The sequence below is a fragment of the Siniperca chuatsi genome, linkage group LG22 (assembly GCF_020085105.1).
Source record: "Siniperca chuatsi isolate FFG_IHB_CAS linkage group LG22, ASM2008510v1, whole genome shotgun sequence".
NCBI lineage: Eukaryota > Metazoa > Chordata > Actinopteri > Centrarchiformes > Sinipercidae > Siniperca > Siniperca chuatsi.
The window spans coordinates 9,811,095-9,834,035 of NC_058063.1; the positions used below are offsets into that span (position 1 = coordinate 9,811,095).

Below are 22,941 nucleotides of genomic sequence, written 5' to 3' on the forward strand. Positions count from 1 at the left end.
GACCAGGACATTGCAGGATCATCAGTATATGATATGACTCTCGATGTTGTTTGAATGGCAGTTTTGTGTAAAGCCACCACCCTGTATGCACTGTGCTTTTGAAATGCGACCCATCTGGGGTCAAAGGTGACAACGAGGAGCTCTGACTGGGATGAGGCCGAGAGGCCTTGAAGATGCTGCGATATGCAGCTCTCTGTTCTACGTTTAACCATTTTGGCGATTATTTTGCAGGTAAATTTCGAGAAAAGGCATCCATCCTTCACAAGATCGCTAAAAAGAAATGCCAAGTGGAGGACAGTGAGAAGGCCAATGGAGTAGCAAGCCGTTCAGGTTAAGCGCTCTTCCATGTTCTTTTAGATGTTAAGGGAATAGTTTGACATTTTGGGTGAATATACCTAATCGCTTTCTTGCTGAGAGTTAAATGAGAAGGTTGATACCACTCACATGTCTTTATGCTAAATATGAAGCTACCACCAGCAGCAGATTAGCTTAGCTTAAAGACTTGAAACAGCTAATATAGCTCAGTCCAAAGGTAACAAAAATTAGCCCACCAACACCTCTAAAGATCATTAATTAACACGTTATATGATTTGTTTAATCTGTACAAAAAGTGAAGTGTAAAAACAACATGTTGTGGTTTTGTGGTGTACATATTAAACAAACAAGTACAAAGACACAAAGACTGTTTCCAGTCCAGTGTTAAACTATGGTAACCAGCTGCTGGCTGTAGCTTCAAATTTACTGTACAGATATGCGAGGGGTATTAATCTTCTCATCCAGCTCTCGGTAAGAAAGCAAATAAGCATATTTCCCAAAATGTCAAACTATTCCTTTAGTTTAATATTAGCTGATTAGCTAAAGATCAGTTTTCTGTTTCTAAAACTTCATGAACCCTTATATTAGTCATTAGGAAAGCCCACTGAAATATTTTATGAGCATAACAGCCTATGTTAAACAAGCATGACATTGTTAAGAATTGCCAAATTGATTGCAAGTGTTGTCTTCAAGCAGTATTTAAATAAATCACAGTCACTGCCAAGTGTAATTTATGTGTGTTTTTCACTTCAAAGAGCACTGGACCAAAGGATAAACAGGAGGCCAGTGGAAGCGCTTTCATGGCCACAATGTAGTCAGAGCAGCAGAATCAAAGCGAGACATAGATGTTAATCAACAAGCCAAAATTATGCTAACAGCACCGCATTAACATATTACCATCTTAATCAAAATGCATGACTGGTAGTCATCACAGCATACTTTACTTTTCAGGCCTCACGCATCTTAAATTTAATCTGTGGTGTCTGTAGTAAAAGATATTATTCTTATAATTATATGTCATTATAGTTTAGTGTATGATGCATGTGATTAGATTTATATCCCATCTTTATCTGTAATATCACAGCATCAAAGCGAGGGAGTGAGGTCATGTGTTGGACGATAGTGATATCAAGTCACATTATCTATCTGGGATTCTTTCTAATTGTCACAACCGCACTTGGATTAAAGCAATTTCCACAGCAATTATAGTTTTATCATCTGATTACATGGCTTTCGGCTCTTTGTATTTTAATAAGGGCTGTTAAGTAAGTCTGGCCTCAAATGAAATGGAGTCATATCAGCCACCAGGATATGATCAGGAAGAGGGATGATAGTAACAGCCTCAGACATGCACAGACTTAGATTAACAGCACTTTTTGATCATCACATTCAATATTAAACTGAGTCTCCAGATGAGTCTGTGATTCTTATTTAGATTTACCTCGCTGTCATAACTTTTTTTTGTAAGACTGGCCAGCAAATTAGTGCCGAAACAGTAAGTCAATGAATTCATCAGCTGATCGAATTTTTTTAGGTCATTTATCAAGCAGAAATGACAAACATTCACTGGTTTCTGCTTGTTAAATGTAAAAAATGACTTATTTTCTCTGTTTTATATAATTGTAAATTGAATACCATTGGTTTTGGGACTGTCAGTTGAACAAAGAAGCAAATTGAAGATCACCTTCGAAAATTGCGAAGAGTGTTTTTTTTTTACTTTTTTTTTTTAGATATTATATATTTAATGATTAATAGACAGTAGTGATGGAAGAAGTAGTAAGTAAAAACTAGCAAAACCACAATGCAAAAATACCCCATTATAATTTAACACCTGCATTCAAATTCTGACTTAAGTAAAAGTACAGACGTATAAACAGCAAAATGCACAAAGAGTATCATAAGTAAAAATACTAATTAATAAAATTACTGTGTGAGCAGCACTTTAATATTTTAGTTGGTGGAGGTTGATCTTGAACCACTTTATATACTGTTTGGTGGTTTAATCTATTTATAACAATATATCATATTTTATAAGATCATCAAAGGTTTAGTGTGTAAAATATGAATCTGAAAAGTAACTATAGCTGTCAAATAAATGTAGTGCAGTAAAAAGTACAAGTAGAAGTATCGAAAAGAAAGTATTTTGATACAGTTTGTGTCTGTAGGGTTGAAGGGGTTAACTACTTAAAATTGCTGAGGCGCTGTCTCCGACCTCTCTCCACGTCATAACGGCTCACACATGTCTATTTGAGGCAATGACAGCTTTTGTTCCTCTAAAAGCTTTTTGCTTTAATTATTCTTCAAACTTCCCACAGATAAGAACCTTCCAAACAGCTCCAGCGTGGAAGTGGAAGTGACGCCACCCATGAATGGAACGGCAGGGCAAGAGGGGGAAACGGTAAGAAATCGCAGTACACACACAAACCCTGCAGTTTATACTGATTTCATCCCCTGGCCAACTAACTGGGTCGCGTTATGAAAAGGTAACATAACTGAGAGACGGATATCAAAGTTGAGAGACATTTATGAATATTTTATGCCTTTCATCTGTGTCTGTGTTCCACCTTGAGTGTGATTGATGCAAAGGTTGCACTGACTATGGCACAGGTCACTACTGCTGATAATTTCCCAGCATGCACGCGGACGAGTTCCTCCATCTTCAGCCAGACCTGCCAAAGACCCGCCTCCTCCCACTGAGTTCTGTAATCACACTCCTCACTCACCTGCTGCTCCCCGCCGCTGGGTGCTCGATATGAACACACTCGCACACATGCCTCAACACACACAAACACACACACACACACACACAGTCTTTGACATACAGCCAGGCACAGAGCCTCAGAATGGCACCTGCAGCAGTTGTGCCAGCATGAGCGATGGCGGTAGGACGCAGCGACCCGCCAGGCCAGCAGACGGTCCTGGGGCGAGAGGGCAGCGATTCAAAGTCGCACACTAAGAGGGAAGCAGGCAGAAGAGATGGGTGTGTCGGTCATCCTGCTGGATTCTTACTCATTACATTGCCATGACCAAGAGTAACCCCAAGACAGAATGAACCCTGCTACCATTTTTTTTTTCAGCCAGCGAAAAGCTGTTTTTTCAACTTGGTCTTTGGGGCTAAAATATTTAGTTTCGCTTTGAATTTCTATGAAAACGAACAAAAAAAATTCTACAAATTACAAACTTGCAATTTTTGTTTGTTAGTGAATTACAGTGTGTAAAATACACATTGATTAATCACTCAGGTTTTTTATATTATAATCTTTAAAATGTATGTTTTGGTTAATCTGGTGACACCTGTGGTTACTGGTGGTAGTGCTAAGAACATCTTAATAACACATAAGTCCCAGAGTTCTGTTGGAAATGACATGGCTATCAATTACTGGGGGCAGAAAAGGCGCTTTGACCAGCTACTCTGTCAGAAATACAACAGAAGAAGACGAGCAACTCGTGCAACTTGTGCCTTTTATAAATTGCTGTAGCTATATTTGTACCGACACAAATATGTTTCCTTTTAATGTTTCCTTTTCAGTGCTTGGACCGGCTGTTCTATTTTTACGGATTACATCATTACCTGAGATATGCAAAATTCAGAAGACAAGAGCCTGCTCTTGTCTTCCAGTATGTGCATGCTTTGTTTCTTGTGGTTCCCCTGTGCGCACCATTTGAATCCAGCTGACAATGCAAACTACTACAGTATATAAAGAGGTAACTAAAGTGTGTGTAAACATTTAAAGGCTTTAGCAGAATAAATGCTAGCCATAAACAGTATTAAAAATTGGGTATGATATGATGAAAATCTTAAGGATTATAACTTTAAATGAGCCATTGGGTTTAGCTGAATAGTTAGTTTTGCCATCAAAATGATTTGTCTGTTACATAAATGTTTTCAAATCTACACACCCACATTTCCCTAATATTTTTTCTCAAGGCCTAAAACTAATTTCATAGACTGTTCTCTGGGTTAATCTGATGCAGTTTACCTTGATTCAAGCTACTAACCAACTATATTAATCTTTTTTCTTTTTTTCATCTGATCGTGTATTACAAGGATTTGTAACAGGCTTCACAAATAAACTGTAATATGACCAGTAGCTTTGGATACAAAGGTCACCACAAAACTACAGGGACTATAGGGATTTTAATCTTGCATGTATCTCCCTTTGAATCAAAACCCAGTCTTTGAAAAACACTGGTCTATTATACTGAGTTGTGATTCTTAAAAAATAAGATATTTCTGCACCTAAAATATACATACTATAGCACTTTGAAATACAGCATTCCTCCCAGGTAAAATACAGTAGTCTATAAATACGGACTGGCGTGGAAGCATATAGGAGGTTCTCAAAATAGACTGCACAAGAAACTGCTAAAGATGAGCCCTGATTCGCAACATGACCATGCGTGTATTGATCTATTCCACTGCACCAAGTTGTTTTCAGATTGATCTCTCACTCTCTGGTTAATAATAGTCTTTACTGATAAAACTGTCATCACTCCTCTGAAGCTGAAAATATTTGCGTCTATAAAAATGGAGGCAGTGCAGCCTGCTTAAGACAATTTTTAGACTTGCCTCAAAACTTCACTGTTTGAGGTGAAGGCAGAAAACCTGGCAGATGGAATATGGAAACACCTCTTTTCAGGTAGTGATTCACTGATTTTGAAAGAGCTGGACGCTTATTGGCATGCCTAATTCCCACGTTCTGTTATTTTTAGAGGTCTGTCCCACAGTGCACCTGTCTGTGTCAGCCAGGAAGTAGCTGGAAACAGCTCACACCTTCATGTGACGCCAGAGGCCCCGTCATACTAATTGTTCAATTCCTCCTGGATGCCTTGGCAACCGAGAGTGGGGAATAAGGGGATAGTTAAGGTCATATTAAAATCTGCAGCAGACTAGCACAATTTCCTGGCTCCCTTTTTTGTTGTTAAAACCCTTGAGAGCTGTGCTGACAGAAATGTTCATATACTACAATATCTCCCAACAGCAGAAATTAAAGGGTTTATTTTTCATAAAAGCAATATTGTATAGTATTTACGTGTAGTATACATTCATCTGGCTCTAATTTTATAATGCTTTTGTAAAAATATATTCAGGATTTTCTACTTTCAGCACACATTTGGAATATTTATAAGAGCGTAAAGCTCATGTAATCACTTCTTTAGATAACTAAATAAAATCAGAACCGTCAGGAATTTGTGACTCATCGTACCTTCTCCTATCACAACTAAAACAATTTGAAAAAATCGCTGTGTGTATCATCGGTTTATCATGGGTTTCAGGATGGAAGTAGCATCAGATTTGAATATTTGTTTGCTTTTAAAAAAAATATGAGAATTTCATATCCAGATGGAGCCTTAAAAAAAAAAAAGCAGATGCCAATATTCACGCCATGGCAGCTGTTACAGTGACGTAGAGTTATGTTGCAAAAAGATGAATCCTCTGTGCGAAAAATGTGACACTTCTACTTGTAATTCTCACTATTAAAAGAAATGAGTCTGAATAAAAGTATTGAAATAAAGTGCATGATGGATCGTGTGTAGAAAAAGCAAAGGATACATTTTAAGGTTTTCTTCCCCAAAACACCTAGAAGGATCTAACTCCAGAACGTACGTGTGTTCTGGAGCACTGCTTTCTAATTGTCTCAGCTTTTGTTTGTCAGATTACACCTGTGCTGTGTGATTACCGTAAACTATTTATATATTGAGAAAGAGTTTAAGAAAAGATAAGTCATTTCAGATAGATGCCTGCATTCTGTCCATTCCATAATACTAAAAGTTGGATCAACAAAATAATGCAAATGCATCAGGGTGCAGCCTCATTGCAGCTGTGCTTACAGTGTGTGTTTACACAAATTTGTGTGGTCACAAAAAGTGTAAGCGTTGCCTCACACCAGGTGCTTGCGCACATGCTTTCCTCCGGGAAGAAAAAAAATAGCAAATGTCATGCCTCCCCTCGCAGCTCTGTGGTGCCTGGTAAAAGTCAGTGCCTTTAAGCTCAGAGTTGGCAGTGTTGCCAACTGAGGCACCACAGGGCAGGAAAGGCCCCCAAGGGGCTGGCATTTGGAAACCAACTCAGAGTAGGGAGCACCAGCTCTGTGGGGTACCTTAGCGGAGAAAGCAAGTAAAGGAAATCATAAATAGACAAATGACAGACTCATAGTGTGCAGTGTCAGCCAGAAATAGTCACCTGCATGAAGTCAACATATCCATGAAAGAGCTGCAGGACAAACTGCGAAGTAATATAATGCAACTTTTTCTGCTAGAACATGAGAAGAAGCTGTTGCTGCTATTATTATCCTGCAAACACTGAAGTCAGTACATAGCCACACGAATGAAAACCTCTCATATCTTCACATCTATGAAAAGCAGTGGATTTGGTTCAGAATTGATCTTCCTAAAGCCTCCGGTTTTTGGTTTTAGGCCTTTTAACAGACAACAATGCAGCCATCTGGATATGGAGAGGAGGAGAAATCAGAATGCTGAGCATAAGTGATGCAAGCGCTGCCTTTTGTTTGGCAGCTCTGATTACCAAGGTTACCAGGCAATACTCAACAGCAGTAGCTGTCACAGCAGGATATGCTCCATAGGATTCATGATTTGTGCAGTAGCCATCTTTGAAGATTTCTGCCTCACTCTCTGGGCATGGTTAGCTGATGTGATTGAAGCTGTTAAGACTGTAATGCGATTCTTGAGAAAATTATTATTTACTGAGCAACATCTGTTTTCAACATCTGCCTTACTGTATGTTTTTCTTCCCAGTTTATGTCTTTTGCACCCTTTTGTCGTCCCATTGCCTGTCTCTCCTCCCCTTTTTTTTTTTTTTTTTTTTTACACCTTGGCTAAAGTCACTCTCAAAAGGGCAAGAGACAAATTCTAGGTCAACTGCATGTGTGGACCTGTTCTCCGCGCAGGTCCCCATGGCTCCTTAGCATCTTGTATAATTGGTTAGAAAGGGACAAAGGCTTTGTTGTTGTACCATAGTAGTTTACAAGTACCAGAATGTGTAAATGAGATACTGCATTTGCAGAACTAGGCACAAAAGCTGAACAGGTAAGGGAGGTTAATGCTATAAAGGAAAAGATCATTTAGTTGTCTTTCTTGCCAGTGCCTTAGAATGTGTCATCTTCAGACGGTGACAGCTTATTTGATGTTGATCTGCAGAGAGGTGACGGTCTTTGGCTCACTTGGCATTCCAGTGGCAGGTCCAATCAGACCCCAGGGTCTGCCGGTGCGGCCAGCATCAGCAGTCAGCAGTGATAAGCTCCTGATGACTGGAGAGGCAGAGCCCTTCAGGCTCGGTGCAATCTCCCAAATCACAGTCATCAGACTCCTCTGTCTTAAGGTCACCGCAGAGCAAAGGCACGTGCACATCCAGGTCCTGCCATCAATTTCTGCAGACCGGTGTACTGCCTGCCTCTCTGTTTAGTTGCTGTATAGAGGTGTATTCCAAGTGTTCAAGCTAAATGCGACACTTGGATTGTAATGAGTTTCCCTTTAGGAACATGCAAAAAGCATGACTTAACTCAATGTGCTGTTTGCCTCATATTTACTTGATGTTTACTCAATTAAACATCAAGTGATTATACTAAATGGTATGTGGACACCCAAACATGACATCCTTATGTGTCCCAGACCAAAAATAAACAAAATTACATGTTTTAAGGTTTTTACATGTTACCCGTTCTGATAAATGTTTTGTAACCTTTATATCCTTTCCCTCTTTCTGTTCTTTGGTGTCTCCTCTCAGGCTGAGGATGAGGAGGAGGAGGACCAGCCTCTGAGCCTTTCCTGGCCTGAGTCCAACCGCAAGCGCCTCACCTACCTCTTAATCATGCCTATCGTCCTCCCCCTGTGGCTAACGCTGCCTGACGTCAGGAAACCGGTGTGTGAGACAAGAGTTCTCCTTCTCAAAACATTTGAAACAACAATGTCATCAGTTTTATCTGGATAAGTGTGGAGTCCTTATTTGTGTGTTTGCTGCTAAAATCACTATTTGCTCTCTCTTCTTCTTTGTCTCAGTCATCACAGAAGTTCTTCCCCGTCACCTTCCTGGGTGCCATCGGCTGGATTGCAGCCTTCTCCTACCTAATGGTGTGGTGGGCTCACCAGGTACACAGTTCTCAAAGACGTGTTCACTCCCTAGGACAAAGACATTGTAAAAAAGATTTGGAATCTTAACATAAGCATAATCCTTGTCAAAAAAACAGAGGCAATCTCTCTATTTCCCATCCTTGACATTTCAAATGAAACCATATTCTATAATGCACCCACTCATAAATAATGACAGCTGTCTTATTCAAAACAAAGAGACTGTCAGAGCTAGAGTTTTGTCACCTCCATCAGCTCCCAAGCATCACGAGGAAATTAAAAATAGCTGGAACAAAAGATTAGGTTTTATTTACCCCAAAGCTTAGTTTCCTTTTTCTTTTTTCTTTTTTTGCAGGTTGGAGAGACCATTGGGATTACAGAGGAGATTATGGGCCTGACTATATTAGCAGCTGGAACCTCCATCCCTGACCTCATCACCAGTGTTATTGTGGCACGCAAGGGGCTGGGTGATATGGCTGTATCCAGCTCCGTAGGCTCCAACATCTTCGACATTACTGTTGGGTACGTCTGTGCAGGGTCTTACTGTTTTAAAAGCCATATTTGGGAGCTGTAGTTTCAAGGTTACACATGAAAGAAACACTGAGACAGAGCAATACTGCTTACTGGGTTTCTTCTCAGGTCTGTTCTGAGAACAAGTCCAGCATCTCTCAAACAGGCAAATTGTAGATCACCAATTTAAGAACTAATTTGGTAATATTGTGACCAATCCTGAGGCGTCTAACATTTTCTTGATACAATGTGTGTTTGATGGATAAATCTGTATTTTTCTCTTCAAGTTTGTGTCAGTAGTTTTTGATTTATAGTTAAGCACCAGACTGATGTAGCCCACATAATCAGGCCATATAGTGCTGTGTTTACATTCATTCATTTACTTTGTGATATAACGACAGCATAGATATGGTGGCTACGTGCGTAGGCTCCGAAGCTAAGCCCTTAACGCACGCACTATAAAATCCCCCTTACAGTCCATCACTGCAGCAAGGTGGGAAATTAAACTGTAGGTCAGCAAAAACAAGATTTTCAGCTGCTGCCAGGTTGTTCTTTAATTCGGTTTTGTCTGAGTTACAGATTTATTATTGTCACATTGTGCCGCTGTGAGTGTCACATTATCTATGTGCACATTATGCTCTGCTGATTGTAAGCAACCTGATATCAACAGGAGGGGAAAGTGCTTCACATTCTCCTCTTTTTATCTTTTGTCTTGTGAAAAACAAATATTTGTAAAGAGACATATTACAGGAAGCATAAATTGCTAAATGACTGTTTAAAAATTAGACACTGACAGATATCCTTTAAAGGGTAAGTCTACGTAAAATACAAAAATGTTTCCTCCTACAGTTCCTACAATGCTTTTTATTGACTTCCAGCAGCTCATCTGGTGGGTTTGTAAAAAGGTCTGTTGGCAACCATCAAGAACAGCATGTAACGTGTGTTTGTGTGTTCGCAGGCTGCCGTTCCCCTGGCTCATGTGGTCCTTTATCAACGGCATGAAACCGGTGCAAGTCAGCTCCAACGGCCTCTTCTGTGCCATTGTGCTCCTCTTCCTCATGCTCCTCTTCGTCATCATCTCCATCGCCGCCTGCAAGTGGCGCATGAGCAAGCTGCTCGGCTTCATCATGTTCCTGCTGTATTTCGTCTTCCTGGTGGTCAGCGTCATGCTGGAGGACAGGGTCATTTCCTGTCCGGTGTCAGTCTGAGGACCTTCGAGGACCTACTTCCTCTCCCTCGTCACTACCACAACCACCACCAAACACAACCATCTTTCTTGTCTGTCATCGCTCTCACCTGACCCTCGTGAGCCTTTACCCCCAGGAATAAAAGCAGAAAAATATGAAAAAATATGGAATCTACCTTACCTTCAGTAAGCAGGTGGTGGCGTGGAGGGGTTAAATCAACAACGGCACAAGACTTTGGCTTGGCTGGTTTAGCGTAGGCCTAACCTGAGTGGATTTTTATTTATTATTATTATTATTATTATTATTGTTATTTAATTGGCAGGTGGGGGGGGGAGTAATGGGTGTAACAGGCAAATATAGAAGCATTACACATGCCATTAGTGTCACTAGATGAGCTGGAATCATAACTACTCCTGGCAGGTTGAGGAGAATGACCTCCTGTGAACTTTGGGGGGGAAAGACAAGAGATGCACTGTATAAAACTATCAATAATAAATGCAGTGGCTGAGCTGAAATTGTGAGCATATTTGAACACACACACTAGTTCAACACACTAAGGCGCTGTCACCAAGAGTGAATAGGGATTTGTGGACGAGGATATGGCAGACTGTGTGGATGAAGATCTTGCTCCAAACGTGTTTCCTGTCTGATGGTATTGAGTGAAAAGACTCTCTTGTGGGCTGCAAACTGAGTAACAAGGGAAGGAACACTCTTGCTGGGCAGACAAGCTCCTTTGTTATTTCTTATTTGCAAATGCATCATGTGCTCAGTCTGGGTGACGAGTTTAAGCTTCTCCTCTTCCCTGCCGGAAGTCATTTTTTACCACTGAATGTCTCTTCAGAGGAATCTTCTTTTTTTGGATTCATTTTCTTGAAATAGCCTATATAGAAGTAGCATTAGATGTACTGTAGTAGCATTAAGGTACAGGTTACTATAGAGTCAACTTAACAAATCTGCTCCTCTTTTTTTCTTTTGCCAATGAACACACGTTCTGATTGTACAGAACTTTTCATGCTTCACACACACCGACTGACAAAAGCAAGAAAAATGCCTAACTGAAGTTTAGCCTCTCAAAATGTATTCTAGCCTTCAATATATTTCACTGGTTGGAAAAAAAAGGCATGAGTATTTTAGGTTCATTAAAGTTCCATAATGAAGTCAATGTCAAAATAATGCATTTGAAAAGAACTTAACAGTGTTTAAGTGTCATGGTTGATTTAGATTAGTCAATGTGTAGTGCTTTGTTCACAGTAGAACTGGGCTCAACTCACCGGCTAGTCAAGCTCCTGGGGTAGTTTCAAGGAGTCAACTGCATGTAAAAATAGACACTTGGAGGTGAATAATACCAATCAACATTTAAGAAGTTGTATACCAAAATGAATACTTTTTCAAACATGTTTCATAACTTCTTAATGCATACCACCGCTCAGTCTCTATGTAGAAAATGTCAACATGTATGGTCAATGATATCTATCAAACTTGTGCAATTTCTTTTCTAATCAAAGGTGCTTTTGTGTGCATGTGTGCAATCTGCATTTGAAGTCATCACACAATGACCATTCCTTATATTTATCTATGAATAGAGGGTATGCTACCAGTATTTTGCAACTAACTGCAAAAAAAATACACCAATCTGTGTTTTATACTGGAAATAGAAATCATAATCACAATCTCTCTTTACGCTACATAGAATGTGGAAATCACAGATTTAACAGCAATATACCGTGTGTGTGTCGTCGTTGAGAATCGCATCCCCCATGCGTCTGTCCCCCGCTGTCCTTCCTGTACGACGTGATCCGAAACCCCACGAGAAAAAGTGAGCGACCATTTCTCCGCAACCCCTTCCTGTTAGAGCTGGCCAGAAACTCCCGCTTTACCTCAACACAGCCTCTGTACAGCAGCTTAGTAGGAATTAACTGTAAAATAATAGTAAATAGAGTCTCTGAATGTGTGAGGACAAATGCATGCGAGGAATTTGGGCTGGTTACCCACTGACTGTACAGCTGAGCTTAGACCAACTATATATGTTCACTTTTATGCATCCATTCAGAAAGAAACACCAAGAACTCATTGGTTTTACTTTGTAAATACAGACACCTGTTTTTTGCAAGAATCAAATGGTTCACACATGTATTTTATTCACTTTTATTTATTTAGTTTTTTGTAATAGTGGATGGACAAGGACAATGATGGTGGCCCTTTAGTATCACAGTACAACACAAGAGAATTTATTTTTAGACTACTCTAAAAACATCTCATTAGCATACATTACACTGTAAACATGCCTGTTCAGGTTCTGGTACGAAAACAAGTGCTTTAAATACCATATTGCTTCCTCAAATTTAACAGCAGTAGGACTTGGTGATGTTGCCACCATGTTTTCTGACATTTGGCAAATGTTGCAAATGTACAGGAAAAAGAAAACTATGACATCAACCAAATTCATATGTTAATTCAACTGTTATGTTTGGTGTGCTCTCGTACAGTATATTTTCTTGAACATCTCCACAACCCAGATTCAAAGTCAATTTAAGGCCTCTTTTTTGCTTTCTTGCCGAGAGTTAAATGAGAAGATGGACACCACTCTCATGCCAGTGCAGTAAATATGAAGCTAGAGCCAGCACTTGGTTAGCTTAGCTTAGTACACAAACAGGAAACTAGCTAGGCTGGCTCTGTCCAAAGGTAACTCAATTTGCCCGCCAGCACCTCTAAAAACTTGTTTGTTTAATCTGTACAAAAACCAAAATGTAAAAAACGTAGTGGTTTTACAGGGGGTTATGTGTGGACCATGAAAGCCAAGCTAGCTTTTCCCCCATGTTTCCACTCTTTGGGCTACATTAAGGTAACCATTTGGTTGTGGTAGCTTCATATTTACCACACAGACATGAGAGTGGTATCAATTTTCTCATCTAACTCTCTGCAAAAAATGTCTAACTATTACTTTAACAGGTGAAGAGGTAATTTGCTAAAGTTTGGTTGACCTTCTACCACCACAATCACATGTGCATACTGTACCAGTGCACTTCCATTCCAAAAACCCCTCCGGTCAAGACAACTTTATTTTTTCTTCTTTCTCCAAAGTTCCCATGGTGTTTTGTGTGGGAGCATGAATGGTGAGAGGAAAGACAGGAAGTCAATAGAAAATATCAAAAGACCACTAATAAACATTCTTGCACTGTAAATGTTTTATTTTCTTGGTGTTAATGTAAGAGTTATTTAAGGTGTACATATATACAGATACAAATTAACCATATAATCTATATGTGTAAAAGAAATATGTCTCTTTATGTAAAAACACAAAGTATATAATAAAACAAATAAAGATGATTCAAATATGCAACAATGTCTTTGCTGGTTTTACATTACTGTCAGTACTCATACATTTGTGAGTGGCTTGAAAAATTTTTCATAGCACTTTATTTTAACCCCCCTATTTAGCATTTATAAGTAATAAACACACCACTGTGGAGTTGTCAGCAAATATAAGGACAATATAAGGATAATTTATCAACAACTATAACTCCTAATTTGTTCATATGTGTAATTATATATGTCATACTGTGTAAATGTGAGATTCCACATGTTATAAACATATTTTACATGAGGAGTTATAGCTTTGTAGATACATTAAGTGTCCTTGCACTAAGTTTTGAGGTGCATAGTAGTGATAAACAAGTTGTGTTTGTACCAGAAACCTTTCAGTTTAAAGGTTTTTTGTAAGGCTTTTACTTGTTTATTTGAATTAAAGGGACACTCATTTTCCACATGAAGTTCAGTTTACTCATCATGGTAAGTACTACTCATCCTGTGAAAATGGTTGTATAATGTCTTCTGTGGCTCTGTAGGAAGCTTTATAAATTTCAAAAAAAATATTTTGATGATGTCATCTGGGTTATCTGATTACATCATCAGGGTTGCCTTGGACTTAAGACTTAAAATTCTTAACTGAAATCCTACGTTACAAACTGAAAAAATAAGGGTTTGAAAGAAGTGGGAGTAATGAGTTGCATTATGGGAATTGTTGATCCAGTGTTTTTGGAGCTTGACCTATGCTATAGAATTAAAGTCAGGATATCTCAGCCTTTGCTGCATCAATTTTGACCATTCTTTTTTTGTATAGTCTGTGCTCAATCATACAAAAATGTGCCTTGGGATGCACACCTTGCCTACACAATTCTTTAGTAAGTTTTTGTCCTCTGAATTTTCCATAAGAAAGACTAAACACTTCCTGCAGATGTTAAATTAATACACTGCATTGTTTTGTCAACCTACAGGCTTCTTTTCTCCATTGTCTGCCGTCGCCTTCAGTTCCCATGGAGTTTAGTGAAAATCAAGATGACTCTGTATGAATATTTTAAAAAAAAAGGAGCCCACTTTTGCTGAGAACCTTTCCCCAAACTCAGCTGCAATGAAAAAATATGCATCAGCTTTTGAACGGAGGTAGCTTCAATAGAAAATAGATAGAAAACTACTGTCACCTTTATATAAGGGCAGTGATTAGCTTTTCTTCACCTCTCATGTATGAAGATTAGTTGTGGAATAGGGCGCCATCTTGTGATCAAACCTGTTACACTTAATGTGATTAAGAACAATAATGTTGCAATCATCACTTTGATGCAGTCCTGATTGTCCACCCACCTAAAATTGCCCTCCAGCAGTTTAAAGGGTTTGTACTGAATGACATCGCTTTTAACTTTCCTTAGAATTGTGTCACATAGTTTTTCCAGTACTTCTCTTTATATATACTTTTATTTCGCCTAATTTCTTGTAAATAGACACAACATGAGTCAGACTTCTGTCTCTTTGTCGACCATGTTGTTTCCTGCTGCTAGCTCTGTTTTGCTTTTACAAAAATGATTATGACAGATTAGTGTTGTGAGATAAAGAAATGTCTTTCCAAGGTAGAATGAATACAACCAGCAAGTGTATGAAAACATACTGTGCCTGTGTAAACGTTGCTTGAGACAGTAGATGTCAGGCTCTGCGTTCACCTCTGACAAACACCTTTTCACCACCAAGTTCATCGTTCGCACCACTAACTCTCAAGGTTCACAAAAGTGGAGCCCTGCATGGCTGACTTGAGGCACATAGAACACCCAAGGGCCCTTATGGCCCTTAAAACCAGTGCATCCCATCGGGGCACAGACATATCCTGATTAAACGTTAGTTTTAAAATAGGGGCAATTTGCAAAACCAAAGGGGCAAGTAGCATGTGGGTGAGACTGCATGGGGTTTGAATTTCTAATCTTGATAAAACATGAATGAGATTCCTCAAGGCAAAGTGTGTGGTAATAAGTCCTGGGGAGATGCAGAAATCCCAAGGTATTTCCTGCTAACTTGCTTAAGATATGTTATAGCCCTGTTATGTCTCCCACAGCTTGACTCACATCAGTGTACATTCCTTTGAAATCAAATAGATTGCTGAACAAGAGATATCACCCCCCACAGAGTACCGATTCACACACCTCCAGCGTAACCAGTTTATCGGCATCTTCTTTAAGGACTTTCTCTCTATAATTATCCATAATGCCAACTCTGATCTTTCTACAGAAGTGTGTTTCATTCTTCCAGGTTGACCAGATTTTTCATGGAAAATCCAATGACGGCGATATTGCGCCTTTCGCTGGAAACTGATCTTGCATATGTCTGTCCACTGCTACAGCTGCAGTGAGTCAAGCCGAATCATCACTGGGGTAACTGACACTGAGAATGTACACTTAACCAACTTCTAGTTTGATTATGTAAAAGGACAAATCATCAGCATTCTCCTGTAGAGGAGTTGTTTTAATCTTTTGGCCACTGTGGTTTTATGGACCACTGTTTGACTATTTTAATGGCATTTTATTTCAAAATTATGGATAGCATCCTCTTTTTTTCTGGATAGACATGAGACTTTGGTTTGGAAGACATTATAATATGGTAAGTCTAATGAAGTCATGTAAAGACAAGCTTTTTCTAAGCGTTGTTTAGCTGGAAGTTAATTATGTTTAATGAGTGTTGAATGAGCCGTGCAGTTCATAGATACTCTCAAGGTTGGCATGAGACAGTAGATAATAGTGAATTAAGTTTTAAAAGTCGAACAAAAGTAGCTTATTACGTGGCCAAATGAGCATTTACACTTTTAAAATGATTCAAAATTAAATTCATGGCCAGATCATTTAAGTTAAATTGATGAGAAAAGTTAAAAGAAAATATAAAGATTAAATTGAAAAAATATGTATACTTCAAAAGTATAGTCAGAAACTGAACGAAAACAGCCTTACATCCCTTGATGGATGTAAGCACATAGTGATGAATCTTGTCTTCCCGCAGACATTGGCTTTCACTGCAATTCATACTCAAGCAACTCCAAAAAAAAACTTAAAGTGAATGAGAAATCCAAACTAAATGTCAAAAGATGACTAAGATTATAAAAAGTGGATGAAATTACCAAATTGTAATTGAAATTAATGCATTATTTTTGAAAGGGACTGAAGCTAAGTTTCAAATGCTGAGGTCTGTACTATTTTATTTAATTTATATTAAGGATTAAGTACAAGTTTTTCAAAGATTAACTGCTGACTGTGCTGATTTATTGTATTATTTGTAAAATGTATCAATCATTTTCAAAACTGCTACTTCTTAATAGACATAGTTCAGTGTTTTTAATCTCTTTACTTTGAGCTCCGCTGCAGTTTTGCATATGGTGTGATTTATTATTTGTACTTATCATTTATTAATTTCAAATCTTGTCTACTTTATGTCTTATTCACATATCTTCTTTTCTTAAGTGCATGTTAAGATTTGTGGGTTCCAAAGTAGATCCTATTACCTCACTGGAGTTAAATTGGGATTTTTTAAAATACTTTTATTTTCTGGTGTTTTTTCAGTTCGGTCTTCACTTGAGACTTTGGTAGTTATAGTTTAATTTTAATTCTGATTCCTCTACTTTAGGTTTCAGTAATTTTGGACACTTCAGATAGTTTAAATCTTATTAGGTATTATTAAATAACAAAACCATACCATACATAAAAGGCACTGGGACAAGATAAAAAGACACATGAATGGGATTTTAAGAGAGTAAAAAAAAAATAGAGCCGCTACCGTGCACTGAGAGAGTGGCAAACGTTTTAAGTCTCATTTTAAAAGAGACATTTAGTTTTGACTCTGGGAACAGTAAACTGACCTGATCCAGAAGACCTGAGAGGTCTGGACAAAACAAAACATGGCAGCAGATTAGAAATGTATTTTGGCCCTAAACCATTCTTACAAACCAACAGCAGAACTTTAAAGTCAATTATTTGACAAACATGAAGCAGGTGTAAAGATCTGAGAATCTAGACTCAAATCAAATTGCTGTGTAATATAAGTGTCCGGCCACACTTAATAATCTGAATCCAGTCTATTCAGCTAAAATAATCAAAATTTCCTTCAAAAATGTTTTTTTGACCTGAGATAAATGACATTAGTGATGGCAACTTTGATATCTAAAATATCTAAAAGAGTTTTAGACATACCAGAGTCTCATTTTAGTTTTTAATTTTAGTTTACAAGTGTTTAAATGCTGTATATATGTAGTAGTTATCATAATCTAATCAATCAAATAACTTCCCTTTAGGAATCTATAATACGTAGATATACAGTAAGCCCCAAAAGTGGCACACTGAAGAAATACCCAGAAACATCTCAAATGGTGTTATTTTTAGAAATACCCTTTTTATTTACCCTTGCTGCTAATTTCACTTTTGCACTTTAAATCTCAGATAATCTTTGTCTCCAGGTAATTTTATTTATTTATTTTGCTTGGCCAGGTCTTCTTGTCTGCATGACGTACACTGATGAGATAAAAAGCCAATTCGGGTGAATTTAGCGGAAGGGGAGGGGTCATTTCAGAGAAGCACAAGAACTAAAGAAGGATCTGTTTGTTTTAAGACTCTTGTAAATGTACAACTTGATATCCGGATGATACCCCTAATATTTTGTCACATTAGTAGGCTACATATACCGCACATTGAGACTTAGTAAAATACCTGTCGGGAAGTTCAGTTCTAATTATCAAGAGAATTCACGCAGGATTCCTTTTAAATGTGTGAGTCAGTGGCAGTGTTGGCGCAGTCTGTGGGGATTTTCCCTCTTTCCAGCGAACATTTTACGACAGACCAATTCGCTTTCTAAGTCATTTGCCGGCAGTTAATAAACTCCACATGGTTCTGAGGGCAAAGTTAGCAGCACCGAGGGCGTCTCGTTCAGCAAGTCAGCATACTATCAGCCAGACTTTGCTCAGTGACTTCATGTGCTCGCTGTTACAGGGTGTGCTTGCATTTGACTCAGCAAAAAAAAAAACACGTCTCAGAGGAGGCTCCAGGCCAAAATCCTGCACACTCACTCTGTCCCGTTAGCAGCGGCAGCAGTGCAGCTTGTCTGAGGCCGACTTTGGCTGCAGACTGAGGGAATAGTCTCAAAATATCTCAGACACAGGCGAGTCATCACCAAAACTGCCCTGTTTTGCAGTTTTTTTGGGGGGATTCATGTGGGGAGTTATTTTCATGACTCTTTAAGAAAAGAGGGGGGGCCTCGGTGGACTTGAGACCGTACGATGACTCACAAGAGGGTCTGTGTTGATCTGAATTGTAACTGCCGCACATGTGGCCCTGTGATTCAGCTTGAGAATCGTCTGAGAGGAGGTTTTGGTTTGCAACAGAGAGAAAATGATGTACAATAATAGACATACAAGTTGACATATGTCATTATGACATTTTAAACTGAGTCAGAACAGTGGAATAACACCAAATAGGGAGAAGGTAAAGCAGTCTGTCTAGCCCTTTATCTGATATTTCAGTGTAAACAAGTGATTCTTTAGTGAACAGTAACAGCCACTCGAATGTAACAACTTTAAAGCTTACAACTATAAAGAGTGAAAGACCAAAAATGTAACTAAATAAAATGCCTTTATAGACTGTAAGGCATTTTATTTGTTATATTTTTGTTCCTTCACTTCACCATTCACTAACATTGTTCCTGTATGAACATTACAGGAATGCTAGTTACCATTGGAGTTGCGTGACTATGTATCTTTAGAAAGAAGAAATAACTCTTCATCTTACAAGAATTCGTTACCAATAAAACACACCTTTGCTCAGTTGAGCAAATTCAGGAGTTTTGCTGCTACAGCTTTACTTGACCAGTAGCTTATGGTGGCTAATGTTAGCTAACGTTAGCAAACTTAAGATAGATATATGTATATATGTGTGTGTAACTAACATTCCTGACTCAGTTTGCTAACTTTATGATTCTTAGCTGCTTGTGCTACTGTTAGACTGTTATGTTTCAGCATGTATCAGCATCACCTGATTTGGAGGCCTGAGAAATGTGTCCTGCAGTGTGGAGGTGTTAGCCAAAAAGTCAAGCTTTCAATACGTGGAACTCCTCACTCAAAGAACTCAAAATGGACCATGAATGTGATTTTTAAACTCAAGTTAAAACAGTTTTACTGTAAAAGGGGATCAGTCATTAATGATCTGGTGCTTATTGAGTTTTACGGTAATTTTATCGTATCATTGCCTGTGTGTTTTGTGTGTATTTTCTTGTTGAGTTTTGTTTAATTGTTTAAAGGCCCATGTAGGAACAGGCAGTGCAAACTAGCATAGGCTGTTCAGTAAATGCTGTGGTAGGTGGTGTTGGTCCAAGCAATACACTTATATCCCTATAAATAAAAAATAAACATTAAATAAATATAAGAATTAAAAAGTTAACACATTATAATTTTAATAAGTTTATCAGGATAAAACAAGTAGAAGAAAAATGAGTAGTTCACATGTTTACGTCTGACACCTTTAATTTATATTTGCCCTGCAGCAAAGTCACAAGCACCTGAATACAGAGGATTCCTTCATAGTCATAACTGTTTGTTTGTTTAAGTGGCTTGTTTGTTGTTGACTGCATCACTTCATTGCCTTTTTTTTTTTACACATTTCTGCCTTTTCTTATCGATACGATTCCATTTTGATTCCTAAATACTGAATCTGTTTAATGATTAATGCAGACATCTCTCCTGAAATAGCCGCCATGTGAGATTTAGCTTTACCTTGTTTTGACAGATTTATTAGACAGGTATGGATTTAGTTATTCTTGCCCTGTCAGTAAATGTCATTTAACTGCAGTTTCCATGTTAGTCTGTGCTGCTCTCTTGTTCTGTTCTACTGTTCTTGAGAAGTAGAGTTGTCACCTCACTGGGCCTACCTGTTTGAATAAATGTCCAATTAAAATTCTTCACATTGATTGCAACCCACAAATTGTATTTACAATGCGGTAACCATGATAAACAAATGGTTATTGTATGTGATGGAAATGTTAACCCTATCAGGTCCTGTAATTGTCTTTTTACTCTCACGTATTTGCTCTGTGGGAGTTGACAGGTGTGGCCCGTGTCCACACCTTCGGAAGTGAGTCATCAATGCCAAAGGTGTTAATGTCAAGTTTTGGATTGTCAAAGAATTATGTCCTGTTCATCAGCTTAGACTGATTAAATTAATATCCACTCACAGGGGCAATGTGCTCTTAAAAATGACCTAAAACAGTCCGATCAGTGACTGTGAACAACTCATTCCCAAAAATTCAAACTAAGGGAACAAAATAGTCATCAGTGATGTGCTATAGCTTCATACATATCTATGCAGTGAGGAACAGACTGTGTTTAGTTGACATTTTAAGTTAGAAGGAAACATGAAGCTGGAGAGTGCAATCTTGATCATGTGTGGAGGGGCAGTGGTGGAAGAAGTATTTAGATCCTTTACTTAAGTAAAAGTACCAGTACAACAATGTAAAAACCCTTTATTGCAAGTAAACGTTCTTCACTTAAAATCTTACTTCAGTACAGAAGTATTGCAGCAACATGTAGGCTACTTAGAGTATACGTACACTTAAAGTACACATGCTGCAAAAAATGGCTCCTATGAGTGTTATATTATTATATATAACATGCGTGAGCAGCATTTTACTGTTGTAGCAGGTCAAGGGGGAGATAGTTCTATTTACATTATATACAGTTAGATAGTTTAGTCCAGTGGTTCCCAACCTAGGGGTCGGGCCCCTCCAAAGGGTCACAAGATAAGTCTGAGGTGTCATGAGATAATTAAAGAGGTGCGAAAGAAGAAGTTCTGCTACACAACTTTGTATTAATTTTTCTGACGTTTCTCCAATCTTTGCTTTTTTTGTGAAATATTGGATACTTTTAGCAGTATGAACCTCTAATTGGCATTTAAAAGAAACCAAAAACCAATCTGAGAGGTTTAGAGAGGAAATGTGTCTTTGGTGGAATTGCTAATGACTCATAGACATTTGAAACTTGCCAAGGAGCCATAACAGACACTGCTTTTTTAGAAGGGTTCACAAGAAGCCAAAACGGTTAAGAACCAGGTTTAATCTTAGCTCGTCATGTTTTGTTTTGTTTTTTGTGTAAAATCTTAATCTGAAAAGCAACTAGTAACTAAAGGTGTGAATGCCAATGTAGTGGAGTAAAAAGTGCAATATTTTTCTCTGAAATGGTGGAGTAGAAGTATAAAGTAACAATGGAAATACTCAAAGAAAGTACAAGTACCTCAAAATTTTTCTTAAGTACCGTGATTAAGTAAAGTTACTTCACTTTCACCTCTGCTGGGGGGGCACAGGTGCCCTTTCTTCTGCCTGATGACTGTTCACCATCATGAGTCAGTTATGTAGCCTACAACAGCTGTGTTTCACCTCCTAAAGAGCAACGGATGTGTAAATGACTGTATATCTGCTACGCAATGCGTGGCTCTCATAGCAGCAACATCTACACACCGTCTGATTGTATGGAAGAGCTAATATAAGGCTCATAAATAGGTCTCTCATAAAATGATGTTTCCTGTCCTGGATGGCCACCGCTTTCTGGTCTAGACAGCTTTTGAATCATTCTGCGTGATTCATTAATGAACCAGATCCTGCAGTCATTGTTTAGTTTGTGTGCGGGTCAGCAAGTCAGATTTCTGGTAAACCTTGACTGGGACTTGAACATTTTGGCTTCATGGACGTCAACTTTTTAGTGTGTGCCTGAACAGAAGCAGTATTTCGGTATTTATGGGGAGGGGGGGACCAAGGAGATCACAATACTTGTTTTATATTCTAATGTCTGTATTAGTAAAAAAAAAGTTCGTCCAGTGGTCATTCAAATAGGCTATTTTTACATTTCACAAAGTTGTTGCACATTTTTGTAAGACCTAAGAATGACGTGGGGATTTGGGGGAGAATCATCAGTCCTGACAGGTCGGGCGGATTTCTTCACGGATCAGTCTTTTCCCCCTCTCTAAATGAGGCCAATGGGAATCCTCGTCAGCGCCCAAAGGTGCAGGAAGCCACGCCAGAGCTCCCCGGCCAATCCCAAACACACCTACTGTGCAGTAAACTGCGATAGTCATCCACTGACACTGCCTGCCACAGAAGTGGGCGGCGGAAGGCAGACTTATCTCTTCCACCCGTCCTTCAGTCTACTTTTCTCTCTGCTGACGCCTGACACCAAGACACATGGATCTGGGACAACGACCGAGGGAGAGCTGGATATGGGGATTCTTGTTTCACACACACACCTCAACAGGTAGGTGTGAGGATGAACCTACAGGGCAAAGGCAGGCGGGAGGCCATACCTGCGTTTTCCCATTTCTTTTTTTTTTTGCCTAATTTAAGTTTTGATGAGGGGTTTTTCCCCCCTGCTCGCCATTATATTGTTTTCATAACATGGCGACTGTGGGACCATATAAACCTAATATCATAACTTGAAATATTACAGTGTAATACAAACCTGTTGGATCAACGTGGATCTGTTTGGCTCGTTGTTTCAGCCACTCCACGT

The 22,941-nt window shown here is 38.7% G+C and overlaps 1 protein-coding gene across 11 annotated transcripts in view; it reads left to right on the forward strand.

Moving 5' to 3' along the window:
* LOC122870445 (sodium/potassium/calcium exchanger 2-like) overlaps positions 1-12,389 on the forward strand; it is a 45,366-nt gene extending 32,977 nt beyond the window's left edge. For 10 of the 11 annotated variants that reach the window (XM_044184627.1, XM_044184633.1, XM_044184628.1 and 7 more), the window contains 6 exons: positions 232-330; positions 2,631-2,713; positions 8,060-8,194; positions 8,332-8,421; positions 8,756-8,922; positions 9,869-12,389. In XM_044184627.1, coding sequence (XP_044040562.1) covers positions 232-330; positions 2,631-2,713; positions 8,060-8,194; positions 8,332-8,421; positions 8,756-8,922; positions 9,869-10,118 — 824 coding nt within the window. In that variant the 3' untranslated portion in view covers positions 10,119-12,389. The remainder of the gene's footprint in view (positions 1-231; positions 331-2,630; positions 2,714-8,059; positions 8,195-8,331; positions 8,422-8,755; positions 8,923-9,868) is intronic. The other variant, XM_044184637.1, reaches the window with a different exon arrangement.
* Positions 12,390-22,941: the final 10,552 nt, after the last annotated feature.